At 54.2% G+C, this 12,723-nt stretch overlaps 1 protein-coding gene across 1 annotated transcript; it reads left to right on the forward strand.

Annotated features, from left to right (window-relative positions):
- Positions 1 to 1,035: 1,035 nt before the first annotated feature.
- On the forward strand, positions 1,036 to 11,794 carry LOC142923739 (transaldolase-like). The gene is made up of 7 exons (XM_076064721.1): positions 1,036 to 1,248; positions 4,978 to 5,101; positions 6,063 to 6,170; positions 7,553 to 7,684; positions 8,692 to 8,867; positions 9,722 to 9,919; positions 11,520 to 11,794. Exons 1-7 carry the CDS (start codon positions 1,182 to 1,184, stop codon positions 11,777 to 11,779), a joined length of 1,065 nt encoding a protein of 354 aa, XP_075920836.1. The 5' UTR covers positions 1,036 to 1,181; the 3' UTR covers positions 11,780 to 11,794.
- The last annotated feature ends 929 nt before the right edge of the window (positions 11,795 to 12,723 follow it).

Here is a 12,723-nt window from a genome sequence, read left to right on the forward strand (position 1 = left end):
GTGGGTCTCTGTGTGAGTCTATGGGTCTCTGTGTGAGTCTATCGGTCTCTGTGTGAGTCTGTGGGTCTCGGTGTGAGTCTATGGGTCTCTGTGTGAGTCTATGGGTCTCTGTGTGATTATGTGGGTCTCTGTGTGTCTATGGGTCTCTGTGTGAGTCTATGGGTCTCTGTGTGAGTCTGTGGGTCTCTGTGGGAGTCTGTGGGTCTCTGTGTGAGTCTGTGGGTCTCTGTGAGTCTGCCGGTCTCTGTGTGAGTCTATCGGTCTCTGTGTGAGTCTGTGGGTCTCTGTGTTAGTATGTGGGCCTCTGTGTGTGTGTGTCTCTGGGTGAGTCTATGGGTCTCTGTGCGAGTCTATGCATGTTTAACTTCTTTCGCACCGTACATAGCCAACAAGTGCTTATCGGAGGTGCGGGCGGGAAGTCTAACAGACTGAAGTCACAACGCAGCTGTAAAGAAGTGCGTTTTCATTCTGGATAATTTCAGAGCCCTCGTGAGGCAGTGAAGGCCGACGGGGCACACGATGGGCTGGCTGTGTGTGACCAGCGATACGCCCGGCCGCCTTTGTCTCCCCAGTGGGGGGGGGAGGTGTTCAATACTCAACACGCGTGTTTAGTATTATTATTTTTAATAAGTGTTTAGTATTAAAAAATAATAATACTATTTTTAAAAAAATACTCCACGCGTGCCGAGTATTATTTTAAATTATTTTTTTGTAATACTCAACACGGCCATAACGCGATTGTTGCCTTACTCGTAAAGAACATGTAATAAGCGATGTTTCGGGCAATAACTCTTCGTCAGAACACGCAGACACGGAGGAACCCAGTGAGATGACAGTTACCAAATCGCGCTACGTCATCGTTCCAAAGGGACCACCGTAGCCGTCGCCGCCCCCACCCCCCCGTTCGAATTTCGAATCGCGTTTCGTGATTGAACCCGCGATGCCGTAGCCCGAGTTGACCAATAGGAGCTCAGCGACCGCTGTCGGCCGGCCAATGAGCGCGCGGCACAGGCCGTCCATATAAGGCGCCGCGCGCCGGAAGTTAGTGGGTCCCAATTCGCGCGGCGTGTTCGTGAGGGCGTTACATTTGCGGCCTTTTCCCCGCAATTAATTTGCAAAGTAATTAACCTCAAGGCAACTTTCCCCCTCACACCACCACCACCCCTTATATAGAGTGCGCGATGTCGTCCGTCCTGGATCAGCTGAAGACCTACACGGTGGTGGTGGCCGACACGGGCGACTTCAACGGTGAGATGAGCGTGGTGGAATTGAAGGCAGCTAACCGTTTACTGTTCTAACACGGGCAATTTAATAATAATGATGGTGATTGTGAGATGATTATTATATCTTTGTTTTGAAACGGCGCCCTCTTATATTTTCCGCGGCGGCTCGCGGCTTCTTTAACGCCCCGTAAAAAAACGAAGTGAGTTTGAGAATTTGCTGCGACACTTGGTGGAATGAGGGCAGTTACGATGGCTTAGGGTCCCTTACCTGTTAATAATTGATATTTATGTATGTTAAAACAACTTTTTTTTTAAACACGCTTTAACGTAATGTACCGTACTAGTAATGGAAGAACTCCACGACTCCAGGAAGTGGCCCCGAAGCTTGCCACAACGTAAGGGGGCCCGTGGTGGACAATTTAAGAGCCAAGCCGAAACATTACATATAAAAAATGTTTTAAAATAGATGTGTTGTATACCAGGTGAGGTAGTCAACATCTAGCCACCGTGATGATGATGATGAGAGACGCAAACTCCAAATATACAGCAGCAGGTGTCATCAGGGACGGGATCGAACCCCCCACGACCTCCTGCATACCAGGCGAGGTAGTAAACATTTCCTAGCCATTTCATTGCCGGTCAATAGGGGATGATTTCCGCCCCTTCTGCTGCTGCTGTGTCATCCAAATCGAGTCTTTCTGAATGTGTGTAGTGGTCACAATGTATACAGTACAGGTGTCAATCACACTGCCTGGTGATGCCCACCCACCCCAAACGCCCGCGTTTTTCCCAATCATACTTCACGCTGGCTATTGCGTTGGCGAAGACAGGGGGGAACATGTAAGTGCAGTACAACAGTGGATTCTTGTTGATTCCGCTCCATATATATAGCAACAACAACATCAAGATCGGGGGCTGTTGACGACGCTGTGGTTCAAAAGCGATCGGGAATGGTTGCAGAATCAGAATATTTACTTAAACTGCAGGAGGAATCCGATGAGCTATGAAGCTCTTTCCTTTTTCACAGATGTCCAGTCGTGGGCACGGGTTAAGAACGTTACGACCACAAACGGTACAACAAACGCGATAGGAGTGCAAAGTGCAAGAGAGGTAAACAAATCGCCCAAACGCGTACAAGCACAACACGAAACCGTCCTACCAGGCAAAGGTCCCCACTGAGGCATCAACTTCCTGTTCCAAAGCCGCCCGGCCACCACGAACGATAGCTCAACAAAGTGGGGCACCATCATTCGGACAGCCAAAACGTCGTCATCCTATACGCATTTGTGTGGGAGGTCAGCGATGGGTTTCATCTCGTGACGGGACTGACCCGCACGGCCATGGGAATGTGGAATTGTCACCTGCGGCCTTGGTGGTGGTGGGGGGGGTGGGAGATGATGCATGCGCGGCCACGTGTATTGAAGAAGGAAGGGAGAAAGAGGGTTGGAGTCGCAAATCGCGTACGCGGCAGGTTACCGCATTGACGTTTTGCCGCACAGTGGAACTGTGATGCAACCCTGAAGCAAATGAGCCCGCGAACCAAAGCGCCCTGGGAATCGACCACTTTGTAAATCGTACGGAGGTTTTTGTTTCTTATATATTTTTTTTTAAACAACAAATTAACTCGTTTCTTTTGAAATGCTTTTTTTTTGTGTGTTCAGTTCGTTGTGCTTCCCCCGCCGCCGCCCGCACCTCCGCTCAGCCACGGTTGGCTACGTACGGTGCGAAAGAAGTTCAGCATGTCACGGGACCAATCGGTTTCAGAGACGACGGCCCGTACATTATCAGAGCATGTTTTGTGTCGCATGTTCACCGCAAGTACTGCGTGTGCTTAATGCAGTAACTTTCATCCCTTGCAAAGTTAATTTGTTTGGGTGTTTGTAACATCTTAACACCGCCGCCTGTTTTATCATCAGAAAAAGGATAAACGCATATTCCTAAGTTCAACAAAGTACATACAGATCTCGGAAGCTGAGCAGGTGGTTGAGTTGAACCGGGGTTTCAATTGTTGGATGCGCGACCACCATGCACAGACGGGGGGTGGGGGGGGGGTGGTGGTGCCATCGGGCGGCGTGGCTTCCTGGTGTGACGGCAGACCGGCCCTGCAAACAAAAACAAAAGTCCACCGCTGAGCCGTGCGTTGTACTGTACTCCTAGTGCCCCAGTGGATGTGCATCACGTCCCCCCCCCCCCCCCCCGTCTTCACCAACCCGCGCTGAGCAAACGCGGTGATGTATGGTCGTATTAAACGGAGGCAAAGGTCCCCGACCGTGTGGCCTTAACAGACTGCGTGTGGGGCAATTGCTGTTAGCGAGTCGCAGCGCGTTTGCAGGTCGCCGGCGCACTGGTGTTGGCCGCGAGCGGGAATCGAACTCGGGTCGCCGGGTTCGCGGCGCGGCGGGGCTGACCACTGCACCCGAACCTCTGCGGCACCGCCCCGCACGTGCAAACGGAGACAAAGATCCCCCCCCATCGCACGAGCGATGCCATGGCAAACACGGGCAAATGCTCACGGACGCACGAAGACCCCGACATGACAAATACAAAGAGCCAGGCGCTCGCAGGCACTCGCCGAAAGACAAAAAAGACCGGAATCTCCCGTGTAGCCTTAACAGACTGTTGGGGCAAGTGCTGTTAGCGAGCAGCAACGCCTGATGAAGGCAGACACTGTGGCACCACACGACGGGGGTGGGTGTTGCCAGCACCACGCCCGACCGCCTTTGTCTCCTTAGTGGCGATGTTTACACACCGCTCCAGGTACTCATTTTGAGGCTGTTTCGACCTAGGGGAGGCCCAGGACCGGTTCAGATAATCGTCACTGGGTGTTGGTGACCGTGAGCCACCAACACCCAGTGACGTTAACTTCCTCGCCTGGTATACAGGAGGTCGTGGGTTTGATCCCGACCCTGCCGCTTGCTGTGTATTTAGAGTTTGCACGTCTTTCTCCCGCTCTCCCCGTGGTCACGTGGATTTTTCTCCGGGTCCTCCGGTTTTCCCTACACTTAGAAACGCACGTTTTAGAGTGTATTTGGCTGCTATATATTTCCACGTGACAAGCCACTTCGTTGAGCTCTCATTTGTGATGGACAGGTCGCTTCTGAAAGGGAGTATAGCTCAGTGGGCCTTACCTGGTAAAATGAAAATAGTTCAGTTTAAATTAGTGGTTCTTAACCTTTACTTAGCCTTGCACCCCTTTTCGTTGGTTCGCAGTCGTTAAACGATTTACAATGTTCATAACTACACCGGGTTTGATATAACAAACTACGTTGTTTCTAGATTTGAAGCTTTCGTGACTGCAAGGATCCATACTCTTTGGTTCTATTCGGTAAAGTCACGTAGGTAAAAAAATAGAACAACAAAAATCACGACTTTTGGGCCACAACACAAGCGGCCTTCATCAGGTGAAGGGACCAGCCTGTCTCGAAGACTGCGCTGGAGTGAAAGAGAGCCAAGCTCAGACTGCGACCTTTAAGCTGTGTGAGAGGGATTAAGGTGCCTCGACAAAGGAATTAGCGGGTGCTTAATATACGTTTTCGATTATTTGCCTTCTAAAAAAAAAAATTTGTCCACTGCTCGGCACACCCCCAGAGATGCACCCCCAAGATAAGAAGAACCACCGGTGCAGTGTATAGTGTGTGTGTAGTATAGTGCGGTTGTTCTGAACCCTAACCCAGGTTAAGAAGAAGAAGAAGAACCACTGGTTTAGATGGTCAGTGGAAGGTCATCATTGTCCGTCTCCCACCCCGCCCCCCAGCCATCGATGAATACAAACCCCAGGATGCGACCACCAACCCTTCGCTGCTACTCGCAGCGGCGCAAATGCCCGCGTACGAACACCTGCTGCAGGACGCGCAGGAGTACGGATTCAATCACGGCAGGTGAGCGAGAATCTCTCTTCCTCCGCGATGCGCACAGAAAGACGATTATCGCGGTTGGCTGCGTTCGGTGCGAAAGAAGTTCAGCATGCATACACACGTACACAGACTCGCACAGAGAGCCGTAGACTCGCGCAGAGACCCACAGACTCGCACAGAGACCCATAGACTCGCACAGAGACCCATAGACTCACGCAGAGACCCATAGACTTTCATAGAGACCCGTAGACTCGCACAGAGGGCCGTAGACTCACACAGAGACCCGTGGACTCACACAGAGACCCATAGTTTGTTGTCCTTCCCTCACATCTCCGATTATCACGGTTGGCTACGTACGGTGCGAAAGAAGTTCATCATACGTACAACCCTGGATGGATCTTAAGAGTGTCTGACAAGACCGCTGTGAACTCTTCGGTAGAGACACCCGTCCAACACCAGGCATCGAACCCAGGGACACTCCCTCGTTTTGCTCGGTGCCTCCGATGCGGCCGTTCGCGAGTGGCGTGGAGTGACGCGCGTCGCTGGCTTGTCGAAACCGGAACCTTTGTACGGACTGGAGGAATCTGATGAGCTACGAAGCTCTTTTGCGCAGTACGCGTCGTGACTCCGCTTGTCCCCCCCCACCTCTCTCTCACCCCCCCTCTCTATCACCCCTCTCTATCACCCCCCTCTCTCTCACCCCTCTCGCCTCTCTCTTGCCCCCCTCTCTCTCGCCCCCCTCTCTCTCGCCCGCCTCTCTCTCGCCCCTCCCGCCTCTCTCTCTCACCCCTCTGCCTCTCTCTCACCCTCCCCCCACCTCTCTCTCACCCCCCCTCTCTATCACGCCCCTCTCACCCCTCCCGCCTCTCTCTCACCCCTCCCGCCTCTCTCTCACCCCTCTGCCTCTCGCCCCCCTCTCTCTCGCCCCTCCCGCCTCTCTCTCGCCCCTCCCGCCTCTCTCTCGCCCCTCCCGCCTCTCTCTCAGCTCTCCCGCTGAGCAGGTGACGGGCGCCATCGACAAGCTGTTCGTCAACTTTGGCGTCGAAATCCTGAAGAAGATCCCCGGCAGGGTGTCCACCGAGGTGGATGCCAGGTAAAGGGGGGCAACTTGCTCAACTCGTCGCATCTCAACGAAAGACCAAACCAAAACTAAAAGATTTTTACTTCACCAGGTCGAGGTTCTGCTGAGATGTGTAGCTCTTATTTTTTTTGTCACGCTTTTATTTAACTCACTCTGTCTGTTGTTGTCGTTGTTGTATCCTCAAATCTTGTAACTCGATTTTAACCCACTTCCCAATGTGGTATCGACTCCAAACTTGGTAAATAAAAAAATATATATTACTCTTTGGTTTTTTTTCGGTAAAGTCACGTAGGTAAAATAAATGAAAACAACGAAATTAAATCACGACGTTTCGGAGGCAACAGAAGCTTCCGTCTTCAGGTGGAACAGTCGCAGCACTTGATACAGCTTTTTTGCTGTGACTGTTCCACCTGAAGATGGAAGCTTGTGTTGCCTCCGAAACGTCGTGATTTCATTTAGTTTTCATTTATTTTATTTTACCTACGTGACTTTACCGAAAAAAACAAAGAGTATGAATACTTGCAGTCACGAAAGCTTCAAATCTAAAAAAATATATATTTTCAACAATATTTTTTATATGTTATGTTTCGGCTTGGGTCTGATTGTCCGCGGTCAACTGACGTTGGCTGTAAATCACCACGGGTCCCCTTACGTTGTGGCTTGGCTTCGGGGCCACTTCCTGGAGCCGTGGAGTTCTTCCATTACTAGTACGGTACATTTTATTAAAGCGTGTTTAAAAAAAAAAGTTTTTTTAATGTTAGTTATTCAGAAGCGACCCCAGGGCCATCACAAACGACAGCAGCTCAACGAAGTTGGCGGCTTATCGTGATCGCGTGGAAATTCATAGCAGCGGCCAAGTGCCCTTTAAACGCGTCACGACGTCGATTCTAAACGTGGAGGGAAAAACCGGAGGACCCGGAGAAAAATCCACGCGGCCACGGGGGGGCAGAGAGAGACACCGGAAACTCCAAATATACAGCGGGGGCGTCGGGGTCGGGTTTGAACCCCACGACCTCCTGCATACCAGGCGAGGTAGTTAACGTCTCGCCCAGCACGTGCCACACATCGCATCTCAAGGAGACGTGCAGTCGCTCGCATTGCGAGCAGCAGCAGCAGCAGCGTTGCCGTGTTCTGGCCGTTTGCCCGGCATGTCCGATGCGTAAACGACGCAATTTGAATGAGGATTATTCTCCCCATGCAGGCTGCCGACCTCGGTAATGGGTGGCAGATGACGGTGCAGGAAATCCGTTGTACGGTGCAATGGTTCCACGTCTATGATGTCTGCATATCAAGGCTTGACCTCCGCTGCCGCCCCCTTGACCTCGGCCGCCGCCCCCTCGACCCTCCGCCGCCCTCTCGACCTCGGCCACTGACCCCTTGACCTCTGTCCCCAGGTTGTCGTTCGACAGAGACGGGATGGTGGCGAAGGCCCTCAAATTCATCGAGCTCTACAAGGAGGCTGGGGTGGACAAGGAGCGTGTGCTCATCAAGCTGTCCTCCACGTGGGAGGGCATCCAGGCCGGCCGGTGAGCGAGGGCAACGGCAGTGCCAACCGCCGCGCGAGCCGCGCTCGTGACGCAGGGTGACGCGTTTATAGATGATTCCGTTTAAAAAATATATATATATACCGCACTCTCTTTCTCTGTACGTTTGTGCCGTGTCCTTTGTCAAAGATGTTGGCAATTGCCGCTCTGGCCACTGGAGCTTTGCGCTTTTAAATCCTCTAGATTGCAAACTAATTTTCCTTAGGACTGCTTTTTATGTCTAGATTGTTGTTCTTCCCCCACCGCACCTCTCTCATGAGCACGGTTGGCGAAAGAAGTTCAACATACATAGACTCTCACAGAGACCCATAGACTAGCACAGAGACCCACAGACTCACACAGAGACCCATAGACTCGCACAGAGACCCACAGACTCGCGCAGAGATCCACAGACTCGCGCAGAGACACACAGACTCGCGCAGAGACACACAGACTCATGCAGAGACACACAGACTCACACGGAGACCCATAGACTCACACGGAGACCCATAGACTCACACGGAGACCCACAGACTCACACAGAGACCCATAGACTCACACAGAGACCCATAGACTCACACAGAGACCCACAGACTCACATAGAGACACACAGACTCACACAGAGACGCATAGACTCACACAGAGACCCACAGACTCACGCAGAGACACACAGACTCGCACAGAGACCCATATACTCACGCAGTTACACACAGACTCACACAGACCCACAGACTTGCACAGAGACCCACAGACTCGCACAGAGACACAGAGACCCACAGACTCACACAGAGACCCACAGACTCGCGCAGAGACCCACAGACTAACACAGAGACCCACAGACTCGCGCAGAGACCCACAGACTAGCACAGAGAGATAGTTTGTTGAGACCCATAGTTTGTTGTCCTTCTCCCTTACCTCCGATTAGCTACGTACGGTGCGAAAGAAGCTCAACGCAACGTACTTACACACGTGTGTCCGTGCGCGCCCGTCCCCTTCGCCCCTCGCGCCAGCATCCTGGAGCAGCAGCACGGCGTGCACTGCAACATGACGCTGCTCTTCTCGTTTGCGCAAGCGGTGGCGTGCGCCGAGGCCGGGGTCACGCTCATCTCGCCCTTCGTGGGGCGCATCCTCGACTGGCACGTCGCCAACTCCGCGCAGAAGTCCTACGCCCCCGACGAGGACCCCGGTCCGTCCGCACGCACGCACGCACGGTCACCGCGGGCGGTCGGACATCGCGATCACGGTCGCACAGACGGGGTCACAGACGGGGTCACAGACGGTCGCAGAGACGGGGTCACAGACGGTCGCACAGACGGGGTCACAGACGGGGTCACAGACGGTGTCACAGACGGTCGCACAGACGGGGTCACAGACGGGGTCACAGACGGGGTCACAGACGGGGTCACAGACGGGGTCACAGACGGTGTCACAGACGGTGTCACAGACGGTGTCACAGACGGTGTCACAGACGGGGTCACAGACGGGGTCACAGACGGTCGCACAGACGGGGTCACAGATGGTCGCACAGACGGGGTCACAGACGGGGTCACAGACTGTCGCACAGACGGGGTCACAGACGGGGTCACAGACGGGGTCGCACATCGTGATGACACACACACACACGGTCGCACACAAACAGTTGCACAGACGGTCCTCCAAACGGTCACACAGAATGACCATGCACGCGATCATCGCACAGACGGTCACGAGCGGGTCCGCACACACGGTCCGCACACACGGTCACACACACGGTCACACGGATGATCGATCGCGCACGCAACCACACGGACATCTCGGTCACTCTCGCTCATGGTCGCGCAGACGCACGCACCATTACACAGGCGATTGCACGCGCGATCGGTAATCACGTGGACGATAAGCAACAGTCGCACGCAATCGCACGTACGATTACACGGACAGTCGCGCACGCGGCCTGTTGAAAGGCTGCACGAGGACCTTCGCTTGTTGCGTCCTGGTTACACGTGGCTCAAGTTCGCGCTCCGCTACCGCCGCTCCACCACCACCACCACCACTCCGCAGGCGTGAAGAGCGTCCGCGGCATCTACAACTACTACAAGAAGTTCGGCTACAAGACGATCGTGATGGGCGCGTCGTTCCGCAACACGGGCGAGATCCGTGCGCTCGCCGGCTGCGACTACCTCACCATCGCCCCCAAGCTGCTGGCGGAGCTGCACGCCGACTCGCAGACGCTCAAGCCCCAGCTCTCCGCCAAAGAGGGTGGGTGCTGCTGCAACGGCGCTCGCGCAAGGCTAGGCCTCTTTTTTTTTCTTGTTTACAGCCGCACGTGCGAAGGCAAAGTTTCCGTCCTCCCCTCCTCCCACCCCCCCACCACCACCCCAGTGTGGCCTAGCACAGGCTCTTGGGGAAATTGTTGTTGTTGAGTGGAGGCCATAACACCTGGGTCCCTCCCAGTGACCCCTCCTGCCAGCGACGAGCCTTCGACACTTCACGCGATGGCCTCACAAGCGCGCGCACAGCCTGGCACGACGACAGCAACAACCGTCGTTCGCCACCAAGTGGCGGTGACGTCACCGCGGCGCTTGTGCCGTGGTGACGTCACCGCCACTTGGTGACGTCACCGCCACCAAGTGGCGGTGACGTCACCGCGGCGCTTGTGCCGTGCTAGGTGCACTTTAGGGCCACATGAAGTGTCGGAGGTTCGCTGTTGGCAGGAGGTCACGGAACAGACGCAGACCCAGGTGCCATAGGTTGACCGAGATGCACCACCTGTGCTCCTCACTTTGCCAACTTGCATACATCACACACACACGCAGGCACGTCAACTTATAAAAGACAATGAACACCGGTGTCTTTTATAATCATCATGCGCGCACGCGGCTAAAGGAACAAAGTGCCCGTAATGGGTCCAATCTCTCTCGGATCTCGGAAGCTAAGCAGGTTCGAGCCTGGGTACCGCTTGGATTGGGGGAGACGACCGTGCATGCCGGCTTCTCCCAGACAGTTACAACACTGCAATGTGTGGGCAGCAGAGGGCAGTACAGGGCAGACCCAGCCGTATCAAATTCCACACTTGCAGGTTACCACAGCTAAGCTGCCAGCCTTCAAACCCGCACACTGGCCAGCGTGGTGAAGTATGGTCAAATAACCCACGACGTTTTGGGGGTGACCCTTGGTGAGTGGGGGGGTGGGGGTGGTGGGCCTTTGGTGTGGCGGGGGGCGGTTAGGCAGCTGTGGAATGACAAAGGGGCTTTTTACACATGCCACATGCAACACACACTTGCAGTCATTGTCTCAAGAGTGGCCGTGCCTCTCAGGTAGGGAGCGGTTAGCGCTACGCCGCGCTCCGAACCCGGCAGCCAACATAGTTCGAAAACCCGCTCGCGGCCACCAACACCAGGGACGATAATCTGCACCGGTCCTGGGCCTCCCCTAGGTCGGCGCAGCCTCAAATGAGTACCTGGTGCGGTGTGCAGTGAACATCGCCACTGGGGGGGAGACAAAGGCGGTCGGGGCGTGGCGCTGGCCACTCCACCCCACACCCCCCTTGGTGTGCCACAGTGCCGGCTTCCATCGGCGCTGCTGCTCGCTAACGGCACTTTCCCCGACAGTCCGTTAAGGCTACACGGGGGTGGGGGGGGGGGGATCTTGTGTCGTTGTGTCTTGTGAGAGCTCTGAACCGCCTCTACCGTTTTCTCAGGGGGGGGGGGGGGAGGGGGTTCACAACGGCACGTGTTGGGGCACGTGTGCTGGCGCTGCTGGACTTTTGCTTTGGGGGGGGGGGGGGGGGGGGGACACGGCATCTGAACGGCGGGTGGGTGGGGGGGGTGGGTGATTGTTGCCCGCGTGTTGTCCGTAGCCGAGTCCGTGGAGCAGACGAAGGTGAGCCTGGACGAGAAGGCCTTCCGCTGGCGGCACAACGAGGACCAGATGGCCGTCGAGAAGCTCTCGGACGGGATCCGCAAGTTTGCGGTCGATTCCGCCAAGCTGGAGGCTGTGCTGAAGGTGACCTGCTCCCTTCGCCACCGTCAAATTGTCAGTCGTTTAAATCTGTTATGTTATTTAAATCCTGCACATACGTATGCGTGTATGTTGAGCTTCTTTTCACACCGTGCCTAGCTAGCCGTACTAATCGGAGGTGCGGGGGGGGGGGGAGAAGGACAACAAACTATGGGTCTCTGTGTGAGTCTGTGGGTCTCTGTGTGAGTCTATCGGTCTCTGTGTGAGTCTTTCGGTCTCTGTGTGAGTCTGTGGGTCTCTGTGTGAGTGTGTGGGTCTCTGCGAGTCTATGGGTCTCTGTGTGAGTCTATGCGTGTCTGTGTGAGTCTATGGGTCTCTGTGCGAGTCTGTGGGTCTCTGTGCGAGTCTGTGGGTCTCTGTGCGAGTCTGTGGGTCTCTGTGTGAGTCTGTGGGTCTCTGTGTGAGTCTATGGGTCTCTGTGTGAGTCTGTGGGTCTCTGTGTGAGTCTGTCGGTCTCTGTGTGAGTCTATGGATCTCCGTGTGAGTCTATGGGTCTCTGCGAGTCTATGGGTCTCTTGTGTGAGTCTATGGGTCTCTGCGAGTCTATGAGTCTCTTGTGTGAGTCTTATGTATGTATGTATGTTGAACTTGTTGCGCACACCGTACGAAGCCAACCGTTCTAATCGGAGTTGCGGGAGGGGGGGGGGAAGGATGACAACCTATGGATCGCTGCGTGAATCTATGTAGAACTTCTTTCGCACCGTTCGTTAGCCAGCCATGCTAACCAGAGGTGGGGAGGTGGGGGGGGGAATACAAACTAAACACAAAACAAAGCAGTTTTTTAGAAATTAATTTTCAATCTGGATTTAAAAAGATTGAGTCCCATAGTAATAGGTTTTACCCTTTTAACTGGCACAAAAACTGACACCTTTATTCAAGGCATCATGTTTGCGATAACCACAACTCAAGCAGTCAAAATGCAAACAAAAGAGACAACTCTGATAATAGTAATATTGGCACTGTCCTTGAATTTGATTGGTCCACACCCGAGACGGCTTTTCTTAGAGCCTAGTCTCCACTGGTCCAACACGCCTTTTGGCATC

This window comes from Petromyzon marinus, unplaced genomic scaffold, assembly GCF_048934315.1.
Source record: "Petromyzon marinus isolate PM22_M1 ecotype Great Lakes invasive population unplaced genomic scaffold, UKy_Petmar_22M1.pri1.0 PM_Scaffold_630, whole genome shotgun sequence".
In the NCBI taxonomy this organism is placed as follows: Eukaryota; Metazoa; Chordata; class Hyperoartia; order Petromyzontiformes; family Petromyzontidae; genus Petromyzon; species Petromyzon marinus.

Coding starts and splice junctions, on each gene's coding strand:
- LOC142923739 (XM_076064721.1), top strand. CDS start 1,182: ATGTCGTCCGTCCTGGATCAGCTGAAGACCTACACGGTGGTGGTGGCC. Junction 6,171..7,552: donor TCCACCGAGGTGGATGCCAG/GTAAAGGGGGGC, acceptor CTCTGTCCCCAG/GTTGTCGTTCGACAGAGACG. Junction 7,685..8,691: donor GAGGGCATCCAGGCCGGCCG/GTGAGCGAGGGC, acceptor CCCTCGCGCCAG/CATCCTGGAGCAGCAGCACG.